At 48.3% G+C, this 25,976-nt stretch overlaps 2 protein-coding genes across 2 annotated transcripts; one reads left to right on the forward strand and one right to left on the reverse strand.

Annotated features, from left to right (window-relative positions):
• The first annotated feature begins 2,750 nt into the window (after window positions 1-2,750).
• On the forward strand, window positions 2,751-15,457 carry GIPC3 (GIPC PDZ domain containing family member 3). The gene is made up of 6 exons (XM_080989139.1): window positions 2,751-3,595; window positions 5,176-5,361; window positions 10,166-10,346; window positions 12,426-12,538; window positions 13,595-13,676; window positions 14,703-15,457. Exons 1-6 carry the CDS (start codon window positions 3,287-3,289, stop codon window positions 14,852-14,854), a joined length of 1,023 nt encoding a protein of 340 aa, XP_080845265.1. The 5' UTR covers window positions 2,751-3,286; the 3' UTR covers window positions 14,855-15,457.
• A 3,331-nt stretch (window positions 15,458-18,788) lies between these two features.
• On the reverse strand, window positions 18,789-25,420 carry TBXA2R (thromboxane A2 receptor). The gene is made up of 2 exons (XM_080989129.1): window positions 24,064-25,420; window positions 18,789-20,408 (listed from the first exon to the last, which is right to left on the reverse strand). Exons 1-2 carry the CDS (start codon window positions 24,856-24,858, stop codon window positions 20,139-20,141), a joined length of 1,065 nt encoding a protein of 354 aa, XP_080845255.1. The 5' UTR covers window positions 24,859-25,420; the 3' UTR covers window positions 18,789-20,138.
• Between the last annotated feature and the right edge of the window lie 556 nt (window positions 25,421-25,976).

The raw sequence follows: 25,976 nt of genomic DNA on the forward strand, positions 1-25,976 counted from the left end.
TCTTTCTGCAGTTCCTTAAATTTATTTATTTTTATTTATTCTGCATATCCCAAATTAATTTAATTTGCTCTTTTACTCATCTACTTTCCTCGGACGCACAGAAGGTGCTTGCCTGTAGTTTTGACTCCAGAGAATCCTGCCCTTTTCACTTTCATAAAAGCCAAGTTTCTAGTCCATAGTACCGCTTTTTTTCACCTGGCCAGAACTCGTCGGATCTCAGTTCCGGCACCTCTCAGGTGGTCACCATTGCCATTGTAAAAGAACAGCTGTTTTTAATTTTTATCTGTGAGAACAATTGTTTTTAATTTTTATCTGTGTTGTTTTAAATGAGACTATCTTCGCTGTGGGGACGCGGGTGGTGCTGTGGGTTAAACCACAGAGCCTAGGGCTTGCCGATCAGAAGGTCGGCGGTTCCAATCCCCACAATGACGGGGTGAGCTCCCGTTGCTCAGTCCCTGCTCCTGCCAACCTAGCAGTTCGAAAGCACATCAAAGTGCAAGTAGATAAATAGGTACCGCTCTGGCGGGAAGGTAAACGGCGTTTCTGTGCGCTGCTCTGGTTCGCCAGAAGCGGCTTAGTCCTGCTGGCCACATGACTGGGAAGCTGTACGCCGGCTCCCTCGGCCAATAAAGCGAGATGAGCGCCGCAACCCCAGAGTCGGCCACGACTGGACCTAATGGTCAGGGGTCCCTTTATCTTTACCTTTACCTTGGCTGTGAGCCCTGGAAGACCTGCACCCTGCCTGGCTGGCCCTTTCCCCATCTGGCCTGGGAGAGTGGAGTGCGGACTGACTCCAGCTACAAAAGCCGAGGCTGTTGAACAGATTCTTGGGCTGGAGTATTGTTTACGGGGCGCTGAGAGAGCCGTTGCTGTTACAGCGGTACCTCGGGTTACATACGCTTCAGGTTACAGACTCCACTAACCCAGAAATAGTACCTCGGGTTAAGAACTTTGCTTCAGGATGAGAACAGAAATTGTGCAGAGGCAGCAGGAGGCCCCATTAGCTAAAGTGGTGCTTCAGGTTAAGAACAGTTTCAGGTTAAGAACGGACCTCTGGAATGAATTAAGTACTTAACCTGAGGTACCACTGTACTGATATTATTGTTGCATCTTTAGTTTTAGATCTTATGATTTACATGGAAACTGTTTCTGTTCGGTTGTGTACTTTTTGATTTGTTTTATTTATTGTTTACAACTTTTGTTATGTTTGTAATTATGTAAATCTTGTCATGTTGGAAGCAGCCTTGAGTGTACCTTCAACTATGGAAAGGCGGCTTACAATTAAATTATGCAGGTAGGTAGCCGTGTTGGTCTGCCGTAGTCGAAACAAAATTTAAAAAATCCTTCCAGTAGCACCTTAGAGACCAACTAGACAGCATCTTAAAAAGCAGAGACATCACCTTGCCAACAAAGGTCCGTATAGTTCAAGCTCTGGTTTTCCCAGTAGTGATGTATGGAAGTGAGAGCTGGACCATCAAGAAGGCTGATCGCCGAAGAATGGATGCTTTTGAATTCTGGTGCTGGAGGAGACTCTTGAGAGTCCCATGGACTGCAAGAAGACCAAACCTCTCCATTCTGAAGGAAATCAGCCCTGAGTGCTCACTGGAAGGACAGATCCTGAAGCTGAGGCTCCAAGACTTTGGCCACCTCCTGAGAAGAGAAGACTCCCTGGAAAAGACCCTGATGTTGGGAAAGATGGAGGGCACAAGGAGAAGGGGACGACGGAGGACGAGATGGTGGGACAGTGTTCTCGAAGCTACCAGCATGAGTTTGACCAAACTGCGGGAGGCAGTGGAGGACAGGAGGGCCTGGCGTGCTCTGGTCCAGGGGGTCACGAAGAGGCGGACACCACTAAACGACTAAACAACAAGTAAGTTATTGGTATGACCTTTTGTGTGCATGCATACCAATATCTGAAGAAGTGTGCATGCAAATAAAATGATGACGACGATGATGATGACGATCAAAGGAGGCGTTCACGGGGAGTTCCTTCACCTCTTTATTCCCCCTAGAAAAACAGTACTGCCTTGTAAATCTCAGAATTGTTTGAAAGCATGGATATCTGGGACGTGGAAGAACAGACAGATCTCTGTGGAAAGTGAGCAAACCATGTAAGGCCAGGGCCGGATTTAGGTTTGATGAGGCCCTCAGCTACTGAAGGCAATGGGGCCTTTTATATGTCCAGCTGTCCTGTGTCAACAACAAACTGTCACTGTTTTTTGTGTTGAATATATGCTATATGGCAATTTATGGACCTAATAGGTATCTCAAGCCATTTGCACATGCGGCTATGCGACCAGTCCATGCAGAATGTAGGCACCCTATATATAGAAAGGAGCAAACCAGGGATATTTTAGGGAGCAGGTGAGCAGGCCGGGCCCATGACTTACCAGGGGTCAGCAAACTTTTTCAGCAGGTGGCCGGTCCACTGTCCCTCATACCTTGTTGGGGCCCAGACTATATTTTTGAGGGGGGAAATGGACAAATTCCTATGCCCCACAAATAACCCAGAGATGCATTCTAAATAAAAGTGCACATTCTACTCATGTAAAAACACGCTGACTCCCGGACCATCCACGGGCCGGATTGAGAAGGCGATTGGGCCGGATCCGGCCCCCGGGCCTTAGTTTGCCTACCCATAACTTACACCACAGGAGCCTACCGAAACACAAAACACTGTTGCTGTATGTAGGTTTTATTTCATTTGTTTTTTATCTTATATTTTGGAAATGTACATCCAGTTGTTTTTCCCGCTTTAATTTTTCCAGGTGCCCCTAAGAGAGTGGGGCCCTCAGCTATAGCTTGTTTAGCTTAGATGTAAACCCGGCACTGCCCGGTGAGGCAGAGACATTATTTCCGAAATAAAATAATGAGCAACCCGGTCTCATGTGTTCCTCCGAAGGTATATCAGGAAAAAACATCTGCTGTCCCAAGAGAGGCTCGCAGCAGCGGCAGCAGCTGGGGACGGGGGATAAACAGAACCGGGAATTATTTGCAAAGGACCGTACGCTGATGGGCGCAGGGTTTGGGTGCCAGAGCCCTGCCACCCTTCCACCCCACAGCCGTGACCCCCTTCGGTTCAGACGTGGCACGCTTAGGGGCACAGCTTGCCTAACTGAATTCTCCGCTGGAAGGTGGGTGCGATAGGGTTTCCGGGCTCTGTGCCAAAGCCCGGCTCGCCTTACGTCTCTGCCATTCCACCTGGAGGCCGGGGGCATCAATAATTCAACCTGGGCGATCGTCTCCCGTTGTCCGGGTGAGGGGGGAACGCAGGTGGGGGCCCCGAATGCTGCGTAGGGCCAAGCGACCGAGCCGGGAAGGATACGCAGAACAGCAAGGAGGGACGCCGATGGAGAACGGTGTGTCCCGGGAAACCGGGGGCTCCCAGGCCTCGTCCTCTTCCTCCGAAGGGGGCCGGGGCACCCCGGGGCAGAGCGGGGGCACCCCAGCACCCCGCCAGCCCCGCGTGAGACCCCGACTCATCTTCCACACCCAGCTGGCCCACGGAAGCCCCACCGGAAAGATTGAAGGGTTCACCAATGTCAAGGAGTTGTACGCCAAAATCGCAGAGGTCTTCGACATCTCCCCCACAGAGGTGAGGCCTTTCTGGGTGGGGTGGAGAAGGAGAAATTCGGTTTGTAAGAAGAGACTCGCTCAGCCAACCGAACACCCTGTTCCATCCCCTCCAACGTTTCTCTCGTGAAAATAGGGGCGTCCTATTCCATCCCCTCCAACGTTTCTCTCGTGAAAATAGGGACGTCCTATTCCATCCCCTCCAACGTTTCTCCCCTGAAAAGAGGGACGTCCTATTCCATCCCCTCCAACATTTCTCTGATGGAAACAGGGACATCCTATTCCATCCCCTCCAACGTTTCTCCCCTGAAAATAGGGACGTCCTATTCCATCCCCTCCAACGTTTCTCCCCTGAAAATAGGGACGTCCTATTCCATCCCCTCCAACATTTCTCCCGTGAAAATAGGGACGTCCTATTCCATCCCCTCCAACGTTTCTCCCCTGAAAAGAGGGACGTCCTATTCCATCCCCTCCAACATTTCTCTGATGGAAACAGGGACGTCCTATTCCATCCCCTCCAATGTTTCTCCCGTGAAAATAGGGACGTCCTATTCCATCCCCTCCAACGTTTCTCCCCTGAAAATAGGGACGTCCTAAGGAAAAGCGGGACATTCCAGGATCAAATCAGAAACCGGGACAGCTTCCGTAAATCCAGGACTGTCCTTGTAAAATAGGGACATTTGGAGGGTCTGCTGTTCTCACATGGATAACCCACAATCGGAATCGAACACAAGAGCCCTCTTCCCTCCTGCAGCTTCCGGCAACTGATATTCGGAAGTCTTGCTGGCTTCCCTCAAGAACGCGGCCTCTATTTTCACGGCAAGCCTTTCCCACTCCCTGCATTTATCCCATCCTCTTCTAAAGCCATCCAATTTGGTGGCCGTCCCTTGTCCCCTTTGGCAAGGAGTTCCCTAGATGAACTATGTGCTCCTTTCTTTTACCGGCCTGGAATCTTCTGACATTTGCCGGACAGCCCCAAAGTTCTAGAGGCAGAAATTGCACACTGCCTGAAACCAATCTACATGAACCAAAATGCCCCTCTCTTTGGAGCTTCTCCAAATTTTGCACCCGGGTTTGATGAGGCCCTAAGCCCTAAGGGATGCAGGTGGCGCTGTGGGTTAAACCACAGAGCCTAGGACTTGCCGATCAGAAGGTCAGCAGTTCGAATCCCTGCGACGGGGTGAGCTCCCGTTGCTCGGTCCCTGCTCCTGCCAACCTAGCAGTTCGAAAGCACGTCAAAGTGCAAGTAGATAAATAGGTACCACTCCGGGGGGAAGGTAAAGGGCGTTTCCGTGCGCTGCTCTGGTTCGCCAGAAGCGGCTTAGTCCTGCTGGCCACATGACCCGGAAGCTGTACGCCGGCTCCCTCGGCCAATAAAGCGAGATGAGCGCCGCAACCCCAGAGTCGGCCACGACTGGACCTAACGGTCAGGGGTCCCTTTACCTTTACGTTTATCCTGAAACCTTTTTGCTTCTCTCTCTCCCCCCCTCCGCAACCCCCTTTTGTCTCCCTCGCCTGTTTTTCGACATTCCCACCCCAACCCCTTGCTGGCCAACCCCACCGGGGAGAAAACCTTAAGCGTGGATCCGTTCTCTCCCCCAGATCCTTTTCTGCACCCTGAACACGCACAAGGTGGACATGCAAAAGCTTCTCGGAGGCCAGATCGGGCTGGAGGACTTCATCTTTGCCCACATCCGCGGCGAGACGAAGGAGGTGGAGGTGACGAAGACGGAGGATGCTCTGGGTCTCACCATCACAGATAACGGGGCCGGATGTGCCTTCATCAAGGTCAGGATGAGGCCAGAGAACGTCATGTCGGGAGATCTGAGTAGCTGAAAATGCAACTTTTCCTCCTGTCAAAGTTGAATGACTGTACACATCATTTTCATTATTATTATTATTATTATTATTATTATAAAATCCATTTTATTTATTTATACTTTATGTACAGTGGTACCTCGGGTTAAGTACTTAATTCGTTCTGGAGGTCTGTTCTTAACCTGAAACTGTTCTTAACCTGAAGCACCACTTTAGCTAATGGGGCCTCCTGCTGCTGCCGCGCTGCCGGAGCCCGATTTCTGTTCTCATTCTTAACCTGAAGCACTATTTCTGGGTTAGCGGAGTGTGTAACCTGAAGCGTATGTAACCCGAGGTACCACTGTATTCAATTATGGCGAAGTTATCCACAGCCCTGTTTTTTAAAATGAGCCCCTCCAAAGGGACAGAACGATGGCACCCCTGGGGTTTCCTTCCATGTGAAAGCTATTTTTACATTTCTATGTCAGAAGCTTTTAGAAAGCATCTGAAAGCAGTCCTGTTTAGGGAAGTTTTTAGTATCTGATGTTTTATTGTCTTTTTAATATTCTGTTGGGAGCCGCTCAGAGCGGCTGGGGCAAACCAGTGATATGGGCAGAGTAAAAGGGTAAAGGTAAAGGGACCCCTGACCATTAGGTCCAGTCGTGACCGACTCTGGGGTTGCGGCGCTCATCTCGCTTTACTGGCCGAGGGAGCCGGCGTACAGCTTCCGGGTCATGTGGCCAGCAGGACTAAGCCGCTTCTGGTGAACCAGAGCAGTGCACGGAAACGCCGTTTACCTTCCCGCTGGAGCAGTACCTATTTATCTACTTGCACCTTGATGTGCTTTTGAACTGCTAGGTTGGCAGGAGCAGGGACCGAGCAACGGGAGCTCACCCCGTCATTGCGGGGATTCGAAGCGCCGATCTTCTGATCGGCAAGTCCTAGGCTCTGTGGTTTAACCCACAGCGTCACCCGTGTCCCATATGTGCCGCCAGAGCACAATTTCTGTTCTCATCCTGAAGCAAAGTTTGATACGATATGATATCTTTATTGTCATTGTCCTATGCAGAACAATGAAAACTACATAAAACTACCACAAAACTACATAAAACTACTACAAAACTACATAAAACTACCACAAAACTACATAAAACTACCACAAAACTACATAAAACTACTACAAAACTACATAAAACTACTACAAAACTACATAAAACTACTACAAAACTACATAAAACTACTACAAAACTACATAAAACTACTACAAAACTACATAAAACTACTACAAAACTACATAAAACTACCACAAAACTACATAAAACTACTACAAAACTACATAAAACTACTACAAAACTACATAAAACTACTACAAAACTACATAAAACTACTACAAAACTACATAAAACTACCACAAAACTACATAAAACTACCACAAAACTACATAAAACTACCACAAAACTACATAAAACTACTACAAAACTACATAAAACTACTACAAAACTACATAAAACTACCACAAAACTACATAAAACTACCACAAAACTACATAAAACTACTACAAAACTACATAAAACTACTACAAAACTACATAAAACTACTACAAAACTACATAAAACTACCACAAAACTACATAAAACTACCACAAAACTACATAAAACTACTACAAAACTACATAAAACTACCACAAAACTACATAAAACTACCACAAAACTACATAAAACTACTACAAAACTACATAAAACTACCACAAAACTACATAAAACTACTACAAAACTACATAAAACTACCACAAAACTACATAAAACTACTACAAAACTACATAAAACTACCACAAAACTACATACAACTACTACAAAACTACATAAAACTACTACAAAACTACATAAAACTACTACAAAACTACATAAAACTACCACAAAACTACATAAAACTACCACAAAACTACATAAAACTACTACAAAACTACATAAAACTACCACAAAACTACATAAAACTACTACAAAACTACATAAAACTACCACAAAACTACATAAAACTACTACAAAACTACATAAAACTACCACAAAACTACATAAAACTACTACAAAACTACATAAAACTACCACAAAACTACATAAAACTACCACAAAACTACATAAAACTACTACAAAACTACATAAAACTACTACAAAACTACATAAAACTACCACAAAACTACATAAAACTACTACAAAACTACATAAAACTACTACAAAACTACATAAAACTACCACAAAACTACATAAAACTACTACAAAACTACATAAAACTACCACAAAACTACATAAAACTACCACAAAACTACATAAAACTACTACAAAACTACATAAAACTACCACAAAACTACATAAAACTACCACAAAACTACATAAAACTACCACAAAACTACATAAAACTACCACAAAACTACATAAAACTACTACAAAACTACATAAAACTACCACAAAACTACATAAAACTACCACAAAACTACATAAAACTACTACAAAACTACATAAAACTACCACAAAACTACATAAAACTACTACAAAACTACATAAAACTACCACAAAACTACATAAAACTACTACAAAACTACATAAAACTACCACAAAACTACATAAAACTACCACAAAACTACATAAAACTACTACAAAACTACATAAAACTACTACAAAACTACATAAAACTACCACAAAACTACATAAAACTACTACAAAACTACATAAAACTACCACAAAACTACATAAAACTACTACAAAACTACATAAAACTACTACAAAACTACATAAAACTACTACAAAACTACATAAAACTACCACAAAACTACATAAAACTACTACAAAACTACATAAAACTACCACAAAACTACATAAAACTACTACAAAACTACATAAAACTACCACAAAACTACATAAAACTACTACAAAACTACATAAAACTACTACAAAACTACATAAAACTACTACAAAACTACATAAAACTACCACAAAACTACATAAAACTACCACAAAACTACATAAAACATTCAAAAACCCCTAGATTCTTAACCTAAAGCACTATTTCTGGGTTAGTGGAGTCTGTAACCTGAAGCGTATGTAATCTGAAGCGTATGTAACCCGAGGTACTACTATTATTAAATCCATTTTATTTATTTATACTTTATGTATTTATTTATACTTTTCAAGTTTATTCATTTCACTCGTTTATGCATTTCACAGTGGTACCTTGGTTTTCAAACTTTATCCGTTCCGGTCGTCCATTCCAAAACCAAAGCGTTCCAAAACCGAGGAGCGTTTTCCCATAGAAAGGAATGAAAAACGAATTAATCCATTCCAGACTTTTAAAAACAGCAATTGAACATGGATTTTACTATCTAACGAGGCCACTGATCCATATAATGAAAGCGATAAACAGTGTACTGCAGTCGCACAATGAGTCCATCAGTAGCTGGACTGGGTTCCACACAGTCACAAAAACAAAAGAAAAAGAGCCACAAAAACAAAAATGCAAAATAAATAACAAAAACAGACAGCGTAACACTCAAATCGGAAGCGTAACACTCAAAACGGAGCATGTTCGGCTTCCGAAAAAAGTTTGCAAACCAGAACACTTACTTCCGGGTTTGCAGTGTTTGGGTTCCAAGTTATTTGAGTACCAAGGTGTTTGAGAACCGAGGGACCACTGTACACATCATTTTCAGGTAATTTGTGTTTTTGAAGTCCGACAGGCCGCGTCTCTTAAAGGGGCGGTACGCCAGAAATTTAGCTGATGGTGCATGCGCTCCCTTAACCTTGTTGTTGTTTAGTCGTGTCCGCCTCTTGGTGACCCCCTGGACCAGAGCACGCCAGGCCCTCCTGTCCTCCACTGCCTCCCACAGTTTGGTCAAACTCATGCTGGTCGCTTCGAGAACACTGTCCCACCATCTCGTCCTCCGTTGTCCCCTTCTCCTTGTGCCCTCCATCTTTCCCAGCATCAGGGTCTTTTCCAGGGAGTCTTCTCTTCTTATGAGGTGGCCAAAGTCTTGGAGTCTCAGCTTCAGGATCTGTCCTTCCAGTGAGCACTCAGGGCTGATTTCCTTCAGAATGGAGAGGTTGGATCTTCTTGCAGTCCATGGGACTCTCAAGAGTCTCCTCCAGCACCACAATTCAAAAGCATCCATTCTTCGGCGATCAGCCTTCTTTATGGTCCAGCTCTCACTTCCATACATCACTCCTGGGAAAACCATGGCTTGAACTATACCAGGAGTCTGCAACCTTTAAGACAAAAAGAGCCACTTGGACCCGTTTCCGAAGAAAAAAAAACTGGGAGCCGCAAAGCTCGTCATTATAAAAATAACTTTTTTGTCACTTTTTAAATTATTTCTTTGTTTGACCCCTCAGAATTACTCCTCCTCATAGAAATAAATGTTAAATTAACAAGTTACCTTTTTGTGTGTGTGTGTTCTTCACTCCCCTTCAATGCAGTGACCAGCGTACATGCCCCTTACAATGTAGCGGGCGGGTGGGCGTTAAGGTGACGTCGGGACGGTGCATGACTAACGCACGCACCGCCCCCATGCGACGTCACAGCCAGTACAGCGCCCGCCACAGTGGGGAGTGTCGGGGCGCACAATGCGCCTCCTCCCCTCGCTAGTATCCGCCCCGGAGCCGCGGCAAAGGTGTAAAAGAGCCACATGCGGCTCCGGAGCCGCGGGTTGCAGACCCCTGAACTATACGGACCTTTGTTGGCAAGGTGATGCCTCTGCTTTTGAAGATGCTGTCTAGGTTTGTCATTGCTTTTCTCCCTTAACCTACAGCGCATCAAAGAAGGCAGCATTGTCAACCGCATCCCGGTCGTGTGCGTCGGAGACAGCATCGAGGCCATCAACGACCAAACCATCGTCGGGTGCCGCCACTACGAAGTTGCCAAGATGTTGCGTGAGATGCCGAAAGCTCAGCCCTTCACCCTGCGCCTCGTGGAGCCGAAAAGGGCCTTTGGTGAGTTGGGGGGGAGAGGAAGACCCCCTCAAAGGGGCTGGGGAGAGGAAGCAGCTGGGGTGTGTGTGGATTTTGCACAGGGGTAGAAAGGGACGCGGGTGGCGCTGTGGGTTAAATCACAGAGCCTAGAACTTGTCGATCAGAAGGTCAGCGGTTCGAATCCCCACGACGGGGTGAGCTCCCGTTGCTCGGTCCCTGCTCCTGCCAACCTAGCAGTTCGAAAGCACATCAAAGTGCAAGGAGATAAATAGGTACCGCTCCGGCGGGAAGGTAAACGGTGTTTCCGTGCGCTGCTCTGGTTCGCCAGAAGCGGCTTAGTCCTGCTGGCCACATGACCCGGAAGCTGTACGCCGGCTCCCTCGGCCAGTAAAGTGAGATGAACGCTGCAACTCCAGAGTCGGCCATGACTGGACCTAATGGTCAGGGGTCCCTTTACCTTTACCTAGACGTCAGCCTCTAATGCACTTGGGAATGGCTGTAGCAATCTCCTTCGTCCTGAATGGGACAACTGTGCTCCTGAAGGACCAGGTGTGCAGCCTGGGGGGTCATTTTGGACTGCCAGCTGTCCATGGAGGTGCACGTCAATTTTGCATCCAGGGCAGCCATCTCCCATTTCCATCTGGTACGCAGGATGAGACCCTCCCAGCCCGCAGACTGTCTGGCCAGAGTGGTGCATGCTCTGGTTATCTCCCACTTGGACTCCTGCAATGCCCCCTTCTCTTTGCTTAGTTATCTATCTACATTCTGCATGGACTGGTTGCAAGGCAACCTGTGCAAATGGTTTTAGATCCCTATCAGGTCCGTAAATGACCATATAGCATAGATTCAACACAAAAAACAGCGACAATTTGTTGTTTACAAAGGACAGCTAGACATATAAAAGGCCCCATTACCTTCAGGAGCTGAGGGCCTCATCAAACCTAAATACGGCCCCGGAACCTTAAATTCAGTTCTCCACATTTTAATTTGCAAGTAAAAATCGAACGCTCGTGAAAATCCACCAGCGTTTTAGCACGAATTTATATGAGCGTATTTGAACGAAGATTCGTCTAAGCCATTGCTGCAAAAGAGCCAGGTTAGGGTATCAGCCCAGGGTTCAAATTTCTACTCAGCTGTGGAGCTCACCCAAATTTGGTGTGTGTGTGTGTGTATTTCACAAGATTTAATAAATGGTAAAAATGAGCCAGTGCCTATCGAAGGAAGAAACAGACCTCCTTTAAAAGAAAATACTCTACCAAAGAAAGAAAGAAAGAAAGAAAGAAAGAAAGAAAGAAAGAAAGAAAGCAAGAAAGAAAGAAGCTCTATAAATATACAGAGTTGCTAGTTTCTGATAGGGGAAAAAAATACACATTTAAGCAATTGTGCGATGAGAAACTGCTCAAGCACAACATTGCAGACCAAAAAACTTTAGAGTGAAAATGTTAGTCTTATGTACTGCTTGGTTGTAACAAAACAACTGACGTAGAGTTCATCACCTTTCCGGGGAGTCCGTTCCGCTGTTAAACAGCTGTTCCTGATGTTTAGTCTCTTTTTCCTTGTCACTTGAAGCCACGGGTTCGAGTCCTACCCTCCAGAGCAGGAGGAAACAAGTTTGCTCCATCTTCCATGGGACAGCCCTTGAGATAATGGAAGATGACTCCCCTATCTCTTCTGTTCCAGGCTAAACATCCCCAGCTCCTTCAACCGTTCCTCATCAGGCTTGGTTTCCAGACCTTTGATCATCTTGGTCTCCCTCTGCTCACCTTCCAGCTTGTCCACATCCTTCTTAAATTGTGGCACCCAGAACTGGACACAGTATCCCTGGTGTGGTCTGACCAAGGCAGAATAGAGAAGGACTACAACTTCCCTTGATCGTCTTGGTTTCCCGAAAAAACTTGTCAATATCCTTCTTAAATTGTGGCACCCAAAACCGGGCATGGGACCCCAGGTTGTGGTCTGACAAAGGCAGAATAGAGCGGGACTATCGCTACCCTTGATCTGAGCGCTAGACTTCTGGGGACACAGCCTATGATCGGATTTGCTTTTTTTGCCGCTGCGTCACACGGTGGGCTGACGGCTCCTCCTTTTTCTGCTTCCTAGACATGATCAGCCAGAGGACACGAAGCAACAAAGTGCCCAGCGAGGGGAAAGTGGCCAGCGGGAAGGAGACACTGCGGCTACGATCCAAGGGCAGCGCCACGTTGGAGGAGGCGGTGAGTCGGTCCCGGTCCCGGTTTGGGGCCGTGGTTCGTCCCGGCTTCGGAGGTCTCGAAACAGGTCCTTGCCAAGGGTGCAAGAGAGCTTAGGCATGCCTCATCTTCTGTCCCAGCCTGTTCCCAATGATTTTTCTCCCGTAAAATCGCAGAATTGTATATTGGGAATGGGTCCCAAGAGCCATCTAGTCCAAGAATCCCCAAACTCGGCCATCCAGACATTTCTCCCCTGAAAATAGAGACGTCCTATTCCATCCCCTCCAATGTTTCTCCCCTGAAAATAGAGACGTCCTATTCCATCCCCTCCAACGTTTCTCTCTTGAAAATAGAGACGTCCTATTCCATCCCCTCCAACGTTTCTCCCCTGAAAATAGGGACGTCCTATTCCATCCCCTCCAACATTTCTCCTGTGAAAATAGGGACGTCCTATTCCATCCCCTCCAACGTTTCTCCCCTGAAAATAGGGACGTCCTATTCCATCCCCTCCAACGTTTCTCCCCTGAAAATAGGGACGTCCTATTCCATCCCCTCCAACGTTTCTCCCCTGAAAATAGGGACGTCCTATTCCATCCCCTCCAATGTTTCTCCCCTGAAAATAGGGACATCCTATTCCATCCCCTCCAACGTTTCTCCCCTGAAAAGAGGGACGTCCTATTCCATCCCCTCCAACGTTTCTCCCCTGAAAATAGGGACGTCCTATTCCATCCCCTCCAACGTTTCTCCCCTGAAAAGAGGGACGTAATATTCCATTCCCTCCAACGTTTCTCCCTTGAAAAGAGGGACATCCTATCCATCCCCTCCAACATTTCTCCTGTGAAAATAGCAAAAGCAGGATATTCCAGAATCAAAACAGAAACCGGGATGGCTTCTGAAAATCCCTGGAAAACAGGGACACTTGTAGGGTCTGCAAAAGGTCCACCCCATACGACACAACGCCCCCCTCGCATTTCCCAACCCTTGTTTGATACCCGACATATTCTGGGACTTTGCCCACCCATCCCAAGCCACGGCCTGGGGGGCCACGAAGCTGACCTCCCCCCGTTCTCCCGCTTGCAGCCCAGCGAGCGCGAGGAGGAAGCTGCCGGGAAAGTCGACGACCTCCTGGAGAGTTACATGGGGATCCGAGACGTGGAACTGGGTAAGTGGAGAGCGGCAGGTCTCATGCCCTCTGAGACCCCCAGAGAGTTGGTCAGCCCGGGGGTGGGGAGCCACGATCCTGAGCTGGGTGGAACAATGGACCTGGGAGAGAGCTGGCTTCAGATTCTGCCGTGCATCATAAGGTTGGCGGTTCGAATCCCCGCAATGACGGGGTGAGCTCCCGTTGCTCGGTCCCTGCTCCTGCCAACCTAGCAATTCGAAAGCACACCAGTGCAAGTAGATAAATAGGTACCGTTCCGGCGGGAAGGTAAATGGTGTTTCCGTGCGCTGCTCTAATTCGCCAGAAGCGGCTTAGTCCTGCCGGCCACATGACCCGGAAGCTGTACGCCAGCTCCCTCGGCCTATAGAGCGAGTTGAGCGCCGCAACCCCAGAGTCGGCCACGACTGGACCTAATGGTAAGGGGTCCCTTTACTTTTACCATTGCAGACACATGGTTTATATACTGAACGTATGTGTTTGCCTTCTACATTTATGTATACACACACACACACACACACACACACACACATATACCGTATTTTTTGCTCTATAAGACTCACTTTTCCCCTCCTAAAAAGGGGAAATGTGTGTGCGTCTTGTGGAGCGAATGCAGGCTGCGCAGCTATCCCAGAAGCCAGAACAGCGAGAGGGATCGCTGCTTTCGCTGCGCAGCGATCCCTCTCGCTGTTCTGGCTTCTGAGATTCAGAATATTTTTTTTCTTGTTTTCCTCCTCCAAAAACTAGGTGCGTCTTGTGGTCTGGTGCGTCCTATAGAGCGAAAAATACGGTTTTATATATATATATATATATATATATATATATATATATATATATATATAAATACACACACATATACATATACATATATGACCTTAGAATTCCTATAACAAAAGAATAGTAGAGTCGGAATGGGGGACACCCCACGGTCATCTAGTCTGACCCGCTGCAACGCAGGACTCTTAATACCCTGAATGGTAAATTTGGCGATGGGAAACTTCTCTGGTGCCCCCTTTTTGTGTCCTTCAGCCTCGAGCATGGTGGAAATGGCCAAGGGACGGCAGGGCTCCGAAGATTTCGCCCACGGCCTGGATCTCCTTCTGGGCGAGTTCGCCTTCCCTGAGGAGTTTGTCGCCGAAGTCTGGAGAACCATCTGCGAGGCCAAGGGGAGCCCCAAGTAGAGGCGAAGATCTTCTGTCTCTCCATCCTTATCTCTCTTCCGCTAGGCTTCCTGCGCCTCTTATCCCGGCCGGTTTTTCAAGGTCTTCAAGGTTTCCATCCAGACACACAAACACTGACACCCACACTCGTTTTTCTCTTTCTTTTTTTAAGAAAGGAAAGAAAAGCGGAATTAATCTGCAGCTCCTGTTTGTTCGTTTTTTAAAGAAGCGCCCATCTCATACCCTCCGATGGAAATAGGGACGTCCTATTCCATCATAATACAGTGGTACCTCGGGTTTAGTACTTGATTCGTTCCGGAGGTCCGTTCTTAACCTGAAACTGTTCTTAACCTGAAGCACCACTTTAGCTAATGGGGCCTCCTGCTGCCGCCGGAGCACGATTTCTGTTCTCATCCTGAAGCAAAGTTCTTAACCTGAGGTAAAACTTCTGGGTTAGCGGAGTCTGTAACCTGAAGCATCTGTAACCTGAAGCGTGTGTAACCCGAGGTACCACTGTAATAGTAATAGTTTTATTATCTATACCAAGGCTGAGTTGCCCCAGCTACTCAGGGCAACTTCCAGCATATATAAAAACATAATAAAACGTGAAACTTTTTAAACTTCCCTGTACAGGGCTGCCTTCAGATGTCTTCTAAAGGTTGTCAAGTTACTTATCTCCTTGGCTCAGGGGTCGCATAACTGCATCCCCTCCAACGTTTCTCCCCTGAAAAGAGGGATGTCCTATTCCATCCCCTCCAACGTTTCTCCTGTGAAAATAGGGACGTCCTATTCCATCCCCTCCAACGTTTCTCCTGTGAAAATAGGGACGTCCTTTTCCATCCCCTCCAACGTTTCTCCCCTGAAAATAGAGACGTCCTATTCCATCCCCTCCAACGTTTCTCCCCTGAAAATAGGGACGTCCTATTCCATCCCCTCCAATGTTTCTCCCCTGAAAATAGGGACGTCCTATTCCATCCCCTCCAACGTTTCTCCCCTGGAAATAGGGGTGTCCTATTCCATCCCCTCCAACGTTTCTCCCCTGAAAATAGGGACGTCCTATTCCATCCCCTCCGACGTTTCTCCCCTGAAAATAGGGACGTCCTATTCCATCCCCTCCGACGTTTCTCCCCTGAAAATAGGGACGTCCTATTCCATCCCCTCCAACGTTTCTCCCCTGAAAATAGGGACGTCCTATTCCATCCCCTCCGACGTTTCTCCCCTGAAAATAGGGACGTCCTATTCCATCCCCTCCGACGTTTCTCCCCTGAAAATAGGGACGTCCTATTCCATCCCCTCCGACGTTTCTCCCCTGAAAATAGGGACGTCCTATTCCATCCCCTCCGACGTTTCTCCCCTGAAAATAGGGACGTCCTATTCCATCCCCTCCGACGTTTCTCCCCTGAAAATAGGGACGTCCTATTCCATCCCCTCCGACGTTTCTCCCCTGAAAATAGGGACGTCCTATTCCATCCCCTCCAACGTTTCTCCCCTGAAAATAGGGACATCCTATTCCATCCCCTCCAACGTTTCTCCCGTGAAAATGGGGACGTTCTGGGACCAAATCGGAAACTGGGTGGCTTTTGTAAATCCGGGTTTGTCCCTTGAAAATAGGGGGGCCTGAGATCTTATCCGGGAGGCTGTGCTTGGGCTTTGCTGATCAATGCATTTTCTCCCCCCAATGCCGGCAACAGAAACATTTCTGCAAAGGAGATGTGTGTGTGTGTGTCCCAAAATGGACCTCCACGGACCACTTTATTTTGTGAGGCTCCCCCCCCCCCCCCGTGCTCAGGTCTACATGAACCCGAACCTCAGCCCGATCGCTCACCTGCCCTGTTTTTTTTGCAGCAAAGCTTCACGTTAATGAAAAACCAGCATCGTAATAAAAAATTAAAAGGTAATGTCAACACTAATTTTCTCAGAAGGAAGCCCCTCAACCTTCTGGAAGTCAACTCTCCTGCCTTTGACTGCGATGTACATAAAGTTTTGTTGGTTTGTTTTTGGAATAATTAAAAAGTTATTTAAAAACCATTCCCTTTTTTTTAGAAAAAGGGTTGTGCATCGTTTCTACAAGGGCAGTGCCGCTCAGTAGGCAGAGCACCCGCCGTGCGTGCAAAAGGTCCCGGGTGCAAGATAATACCATCTCACAGGAAGGTTCGGAGAGATGTGTCGGATAGCCTGGAAACCTGGAGAGCCGCTGCCGGTCCGTGCAGACAGCCTTGGGCTACATGGACTGGTGGTTTTCTTTGGCAAATGAAATTCGGTTGCCAAGAGCTCCACGCAGCTTCCCAAGTCTCGCTCCTCTCCAGGGCTGTTCCCAAGCAATCGGAGAGTGCGCCCGTATGAACCTAACCTCCCCTCCGCTCTTTTCACACCGCTCTTGATTCTGGGAGACAAGCAGGGAGGGGAGCTGGTCACAGCAGGAGAGCGAGACCTGCATGCCTCTTCCCCAGCCGGACTGCCTCTTGGCCCCGCTCCCTCTATTCACAACCATTAGGACTCGTAACTCGCATCGCCTTCCCCATCCATTCTTCCCTTTGAGGCCGGGAGCCTGGGGTTTCTGAGCTGCATGCTGGGATGTGCTTGAGTGTGCCCCAAATAATAATAATAATAATAATAATTTATTATTTATACCCCGCCCATCTGGCTGGGCTTCCCCAGCCACTCTGGGCGGCTTCCCCAAAAATATTAAAATACTGCAATACATCAAACGTTAAAAGCTTCCCGAAACAGGGCTGCCTTTAGATGTCTTCTAAAGGTCTGGTGGTAGTTGTTCTCTTTGACATCTGCTGGGAGGGCGTTCCACAGGGAGGGCGCCACCACCGAGAAGGCCCTCTGCCTGGTTCCCTGTAACCTCGCTTCTCGCAGGGAGGGAACCGCCAGAAGGCCCTCGGGAGCTGGACCTCAGTGTCCGGGAAGTACGATGGGGTGGAGACGCTGCTTCAGGTATACTGGACCAAGACCAATTTCCAGCTTAAGTGCCTTCGTTACGCCGATGAGGGGACAAACCCTAAACCGTTACGAGGAGGGAACCGGCAACAAATCGCCCTGTTCAAATTGGAGTTGACTCTTTATTAGCCAGAGCGTGATCCACGCGGACTTGGCGGGCTGTCAGACCCCTATAGGTCTTGCCCCATGGATCAGTTGCCAAGGCTGAAAATCCCCGCTCCCCACAGCCGTCTTAACTCCCCTCCTCTCCAGGGTTTTCCCCATGCAATCAGAGACGGCGCCAGCCGGAAGCCAACCTAACCACCTTTTCATGCCGCTTCTGGTTCTGGGAGACCGGGGAGTTTGTTGCAGCAGGAGGGGGAGACCTCCTTGTCTCTTCCCCAGCCGGACGCCTCTCTGCCTCTTGGACTCCCTCCTCCTCTCCTGCCTCCGAGTCTGGACTGCTCTCTGGCACAGACTCTTCCCCGCTCACTAAGCCCTGATGCCTCTTCGGTTTCCAACACCTCCTCCCCCCAGTCTTCTCCCCCTGACCACTCGCTGTCGTCCCACCACCAATCCCCGGGCTCTGAGTCTTCCCAAGCCCCCTACGCTCCAGGGCTCTTTCCAAGCAGTCGGAGACTGCGCCTGTTTGCAGCCAACCTGCTCTCCGCCCTTTTCATGCCTCTCCTGGTTCCGGGAGATGAGGGGAGCAGGCAGGAGGGGGAGACCCCCTGGCTTCTTCAGCAGCCTGGCCCCACTGAAAGGAGCTTCCCCTCCTTCCCAGCCTCTGCTTCTGTCTCTGAGTCTGGACTGCTCTCTGGCACAAACTCTCCCTGCTCACTAAGCCCTGTCGCCCCTTCGGTTTCCAACACCTCCTCTTCCAGCCTTCTCCATCTGACCGCTCATCGTCGCCCCACCACCCATCCCCGGGCTCTGAGCATTCTTCCTTGGGGGGTCCCCTAGGCTGCTTCCCCCCCCTGCACCCAACCGGCACCCCGTCTCAGAAAAACAACCACCACCAACGACCACAGGCAGGAGATGCCACTGGCTTTATTATGGCAACAATTACGCATGCACAAATCCATGCAGTTGTGTCGCTCCCTCTTCCCACAACGATCCAGGGACCCCCCAATTCCGGGTGCAGGATACAGAGCGTCCATTCACCACCCACAATGTCTGTTGGAAAGATAACCGCACCGTCCAGTCGTCCTGTCCCTAAGTGAGCGTTCAGGCTCGACGCGCCCGTTTTTAAACATGCTATATTTTTGTTGCCACCAACACAACATGGGGAGGAGAGTTTCTGGGCTCAGGATCAGATCTCAAGGGGGGCGTGCAGGATGAGACAGAGAGGGCATGCATGTATGTGTGTATCGCCAACCTGGGACCTGGAGGGTGCAATGTGGGAGGTCAACAGCAGGGGGCGCCAAAGCCAACGGGAGGAAGGGCCGATGAATTCTACTTCCCATTGTGATCAAAATGATTCAACCTCCCCATTCCAAATCAGGTTTATTATCAAAAGTTTTAATGGGACGCGGGTAGCGCTGTGGGCTAAACCGTGGAGCCTAGGGCTTGCCGATCAAAAGGTCGGCGGTTCGAATCCCCACAACAGGGTGAGCTCCCGTCGCTCGGTCCCTGCTCCTGCCAACCTAGCAGTTCGAAAGCACGTCAAAGTGCAAGTAGATCAATAGGTACCGCTCCGGCGGGAAGGTAAACGGCGTTTCCGTGCGCTGCTCTGGTTCGCCAGAAGCGGCTTAGTCCTGCTGGCCACATGACTCGGAAGCTGTACGCCGGCTCCCTCGGCCAGTAAAGCGAGATGAGCGCCGCAACCCCAGAGTCGGCCGCGACTGGACCTAATGGTCAGGGGTCCCTTTACCTTTTACCCGCCTACATTAAGGTTACCAGACATCCCCGTTTCCCTGATTTACAGATCGGTCCTTTGACAAAATCCATCTGTTTATTGGGGAGTTGAAAAGCGCCCCCAAATTCATTGGAAAAAATCCGGTCACCTTAGCCTACATTCTAGCCGGGATTAACATCGCCGGAGGAGGCGAAAACGTATCCGGCTCCTTCGACTGTTTGGAACCGACTCACAAACTTGGCAACCCTGAGAGACGTTTAGCCGAACCCTGGGAAATAAAGGAATCGCAGCTCATGCTAGGTTAGGGGGTCACCGGTTTGGGATTGGGGACCAGGCCCTGTGAAGGGGCACATAACTGAGTGCGGTTGGCACGGGCGATGGGAAATTGAGAGCGCCTTCGCTGCCCTGTTTATAGCACAGAGCGGCGCACATCGGAGCTGAGATGCTTCCGAGATGCGGGCTTCGCCATGACCACGGAGGGGCTGTACCACTTTACCCTCCCGCCATCGCAGACCCCCTGTCCTACTGGAGCACAGATTCCTGGGTGAATTTCCTCCTCAGAGACGGGTTGAGCACCGGGTACAGCGAGACGATGGAGGGCCGGGCTTTGAAGCTGGGGTAGATCCTTCGCAGCACCGCCCGTCGGAAGAGGATGTAGACCCAGGGATCCAGGATCTGGTTCCAGGTTGCTACTCGAAGGTAGATGAGGAGCTGGATTTCGGTGTCCCGGGGGATCTGGTTGAGGGGCAAGTCACCTCGGGGAGCTTGGAGAGCCGTCTGTGCGATGAGGATCTGCGGGACAGGGAAAGAGAATATGATGAAAACGATGTATATGACAGCAGTGAAATCAGCTAAAATGTATAAGACAAATATGGGCATGTCTTTAAGTTAACATCTTACATGAGAAACCTGACAGTACCAAACTATCGAAGGCTTTTCACCAAAGCCAGACTAAACGTCGTTCCTTCTGCAGTGTTGAGAGCAGTTCCCTACCAGGACAGACTTTGCTCGTGTGCTCAAGACATCGACCCCATAAAACATATTTTGTTGCACTGTGCAAAATACGAGAAAGCCAGGGCTGAACTGATACTACCCTTGCTGGTACCTTTCCCGGGAAAATCAGAGGCTCGCTATGTCAGGTTCCTATTGGAAGACCGGACAAACGCTAGAACATTAGCAGTGGCAAAGTTTATTGGTGGTTGCAAGAACCAACGATCCCTATATTCTGAACAAAATGCTTGTTTAACCTGGAGGTAGGCTGTATGAATTGTGTATTGCTTTGTTGGGTCTCTGGACCGTAATAAAGACTGTTGTTGTTGTATAAGACAAATAATAAATGTTGGAAATGTAAAGAAAAAGAAGGAACATTTTATCATATGTGGTGGGAATGTAAAAAAGTAAAGAACTTCTGGGAAATGATATATCATGAGATGAAAAAGATGTTGAAATATACATTTTTTTAAAAAAAAACCAGAAGCATTTTTACTTGGTATTCTAGGTCAGGACATTAATAGGCAAGATGTTAAATTGTTTTTATATGCAACAGCAGCGGCAAGAGTATTGTTAGCCCAGAAATGGAAACAAGAAATTGCGACGAAAGAAGACGAAATTAATGGACTACGCAGAATTGGACAAAATGAGGATTTTGGCCAGTTTTGCTGCTGCCGTTTGGTTTTTGAGAAAGGGATTTAAAACCAAAAGAGGGAACACAGCGCTTTCCAAGACATTGCGGAGATTTTCTCCGTTACTAAAATGCTGTTGTGCCGCACCATAACACAGACATTTAACAAGGAGTTCAACACACGCACGCAATTTGAAGATCACGTCTCTTTTTCAAGCAACTGGGAGGTTTTCGTCGGGTCATTAAAAGACACGCAACCCAACTTGTAAGAACCAGGCAAAGTTTCAACAACGCTCTCAAAATGATGGATTTTATTTCGGTTGGGGCTGGAGTCTCTTCCACCAGAGAAATTCATAAAGACTATCTGGGGAATGTCATGTTAATCCATCCACGGCCTCTGTTGATTCTTTCGGTTGATGGGACATTCTATCAAAGAACCGTGGAAACGCAGAGCTGCAAGTCCAACCTGTTGCAATGCAGGAATCTTTTGCCCTAGGTGGGATTCGAACCCATGACCCTGGGGTTAAGAGCCTTGCGATCTATCGACTGAGCTATCCACAGCAGTCAGTTGTGTTTGTGAGCAGGATAACACCGTGGTTTTTCATGTATAAGACAACCCCTATTTTTCTGAACCCAAAATTAAGAAATCGGGGCAGAACCCGAACCCAAGCCCGGGGCACGCACACCAGAACCAAAACTCGAATCCAGGCCACCCATGCCAGAGCCTGAACCCAAACCCCTGTGCATTCACCATCCGTGTATAGGACGTTCCCCTCCCCATTTTTGACTAATTATTTTTTAGCAAAAAGCATCCTCTTATACACGGTTGTCGGCTATTGTTTCCAGGGCGCCTGCGCCAATCAGAAGCCTCATCTCTGTTTCCGTACATTTTAGAAGTCAAACGGACTTCCGGAACGGGTTAAGTTTGGCGCTTTTGCCATTTATTTTGCGTTTTTGTTTTTGAGGCTTTTTCGTGTCATTTGTTTCGGTGACTGTGCGGAACCCAGTTCAGCTACTGATGGACGGATTGTGTGACTGCGGAAATGGATAAAAGCCCCTCATCCAAACAATGAACTATTATCATGTATGTAATAGTGCCACTGTATTCTGCTCTGGTCAGACCTCCCCTGGAGTACTGTGTCCAGTTCTGGGCACCACAGTTCAAGAAGGACACTGACAAACTGGAACGTGTCCAGAGGAGGGCAACCAAAATGGTCAAAGGCCTGGAAACGATGCCTTATGAGGAACGGCTAAGGGAGCTGGGCATGTTTAGCCTGGAGAAGAGGAGGTTAAGGGGTGATATGATAGCCATCTTCAAATATATAAAAGGATGTCACATAGAGGAGGGAGAAAGGTTGTTTTCTGCTGCTCCAGAGAAGCGGACACGGAGCAATGGATCCAAACTACAAGAAAGAAGATTCCACCTCAACATTAGGAAGAACTTCCTGACAGTAAGAGCTGTTCGACAGTGGAATTTGCTGCCAAGGAGTGTGGTGGAGTCTCCTTCTTTGGAGGTCTTTAAGCAGAGGCTTGACAACCATATGTCAGGAGTGCTCTGATGGTGTTTCCTGCTTGGCAGGGGGTTGGACTCGATGGCCCTTGTGGTCTCTTCCAACTCTATGATTCTATGATTCTATGATTCTATTCTATGATCAGTGCAAGTCAGAAAGTAATAATAATTTTAATTTTTATCGTCCACAATACTGTCTGATTTATTTTATAGTACAGTACATTGATGATTGCTTTCATTTTATGGACCAATGGTCTCGTCAGATAGCAAAATTCGTGTCAAATTGCCGTTTTAGGGGTTGTTTTTAAAAGTCTGGAACGAATTAATCCGTTTTGCATTGCTTTCTATGGGAAAGCAGCACACCTTGGTTTTGGAACGCTTTGGTTTTGGAACGGACGTCCAGAACGGATTAAGTTTGAGAACCAAGGTACCACTGCATACAAAAAAAGGGGGAAAGGAATTAAGTTCCCTTTCATGCCTATCACATTTATAAAATTTGAATTTATTTTCTACGTTGTTTTAATTGTTTGTTTTCCTTCTGGGATTGTAACCGCAAGTGTGTTTTATAAGCTGGTCTCCAACTGTAACAAACCTAGACAGCATCTTAAAAAGTAGAGACATCACCTTGCCAACAAAGGTCCGTATAGTTAAAGCTCTGGTTTTCCCAGTAGTGATGTATGGAAGTGAGAGCTGGACCATCAAGAAGGCTGATCGCCGAAGAATGGATGCTTTTGAATTCTGGTGCTGGAGGAGACTCTTGAGAGTCCCATGGACTGCAAGAAGATCAAAAATCTCCATTCGGAAGGAAATCAGCCCTGAGTGCTCACTGGAAGGACAGATCCTGAAGCTGAGGCTCCAAGACTTTGGCCACCTCATGAGAAGAGAAGACTCCCTGGAAAAGACCCTGATGTTGGGAAAGATGGAGGGCGCAAGGAGAAGGGGACGATGGAGGACGAGATGGTTGGACAGTGTTCTCGAAGCTACCAACATGAGTCTGACCAAACTGTGGGAGGCAGTGGAAGACAGGAGGGCCTGGCGTGCTCTGGTCCAGGTGGACGAAGAGGCGGACACGACTAAACAACTAAACAACAACAACAAAACTGTAATAAATTATCTATCTATCATCTATCTATCTATCTATCTATCTATCTATCTATCTAATCTATCTATATCTATCATCTGTCATCTATCTATCTATCTATCTATCATCTATCTATCTATCTATCTATCTATCTATCTATATCTATCATCTGTCATCTATCTATCTATCCATCATCTATCTAGGTTCCCTTTCTGTGGCCGATCCACTCACTCACCAGCAGGGGGAGCCAGCAGACGCTGGCAATGACCATGATGCCTAACAGTTGCACCATCATCTCCACCTCGCTGTCTCGCCGCCGCTGGACGGACTCGGAGTCGTGGTAGACGCGGCAGAGAGTGACCACGCTGACCGTGTTGAGCAGGAAGGAGAGGCCCACACAGAAGAGGCCGAGAAGAGCGAAGATCAGGCAGAAGACCACGTTCCTGGGGTCGTGGAGCAGCGTCAGGAAGCACCAAGAGTTGGGGTACTGCAAGGTGTAGTCGCCCAGGCCAAAGACGGGCAGAAGGCCGAGGACAAAGCCCCCGGCCCACACCAGTCCCACCAACGTCCATGCCCGCCGTTTGGTCATCTTGGTGGAGCGGGAGAAGGGCCGGTTGATGCCCAGGAAGCGTTCTCCGGCCATGGTGGCACCGAGGAGCAAGGGGCACAGTCCGAAGAAGACCATGACCAGGCCCATGAAGTTGCAGAGGTGGCATCCGGGATCCACCAGCCTCCAGTCGAAGCGAGTGAAGTGGTATGGGACCACGATGGAGAAGGTCAACAGGAGGCCCATGAAGTCGGTGGCCACCAGACCACAGAGGAAGACCAGGAAAGACGACCGCGAACGGCTGTGCATCTTCCTGGAGGAGTTGACCAACACGCAGAAGGCAAAGAGGTTGGAGGAGAGTCCGATGAGGCCGAAGACGGTGGAAAACCACGGCGAGGCGGCCGCGTCGCCGCGGTACGCCTCCGTGCCGTTGGCCCCCCGGAAGCAGGAGCCAAGGGTGCGGTTCTCAGTGGAGTTTGCCATCGCCCTGGCGCTCAGCGCGGCCCTGGGGAAGGAGACTCGTTGAGGGGTCCTCCTGGGTGCGAGGTGACGGCGGCCGGTGGTCTCGCGGCGCCCATTTCGTGTCGCGGTGGGGTCAGTCTCGGTCGTTGGGTGCCGGCTCTGAGCAGAGAGAGGGGGAAAGAGACAGATCTCATCTGGACAGCCTGTTAATCAATCAATCAATCAGTCAATCTTTACAGTGGTACCTCGGGTTAAGTACTTAATTCGTTCCGGAGGTCCGTTCTTAACCTGCAACTGTTCTTAACCTGAAGCACCACTTTAGCTAATGGGGCCTCCTGCTGCCGCCATGCCGCCGGAGCCTGATTTCTGTTCTCATCCTGAAGCAAAGTTCTTAACCCGAGGTACTATTTCTGGGTTAGCGGAGTCTGTAACCTAAAGCGTATGTAACGTGAAGCGTATGTAACCCGAGGTACCACTGTAAATATTTGAACCATTTGAAAAGCGATTGGGATAAACAGATTACACTAGCAGGACTGCAAGAAGTTCTGTATGGAGGACTTTGTGAAATATTGCAAGGAAGACTTTGAAAATAATTATTAGTTAAGGACAATGAAAAGTAATAGAGAAATTAAGAAATGCAGAGCAAATGATAAAGAACGGAGAATCTTAAGAGGTTGTTAACGGAATTCTAAAATGTTGTATAAGATAAGAAGTTATGTTAAATGATTGTTGGAACTTAAATGTTTTTAGTGGACTACCTGCCTGCGGACTGTCTGGCCAGAGTGGTGCATGCTCTGGTCATCTCCCGCTTGGATTACTGCAATGCGCTCTCCGTGGGGCTACCTTTGAAGGTGACCTGGAAACTACAACTAATCCAGAACACGGCAGCTAGACTGGGGACTGGGAGCGGCCGCCGAGACCATGTAACACCGGTCCTGAAAGACCTACATTGGCTCCCAGGACGTTTCCGAGCACAATTCAAAGTGTTGGGGCCGACTTTGAAAGCCCTAAACGGCCCAGTATACCTGAAGGAGCGTCTCCACCCCCACCATCCAGCCCAGACACCGGAGTCCATCTCCAAAGGGCCTCCTGGCGGTTCCCTCCCTGCGAGAAGTGAGGCTACAGGGAACCAGACAGAG

Source organism: Podarcis pityusensis (genome assembly GCF_964106645.2).
Source record: "Podarcis pityusensis genome assembly, chromosome: 18".
NCBI lineage: Eukaryota > Metazoa > Chordata > Lepidosauria > Squamata > Lacertidae > Podarcis > Podarcis pityusensis.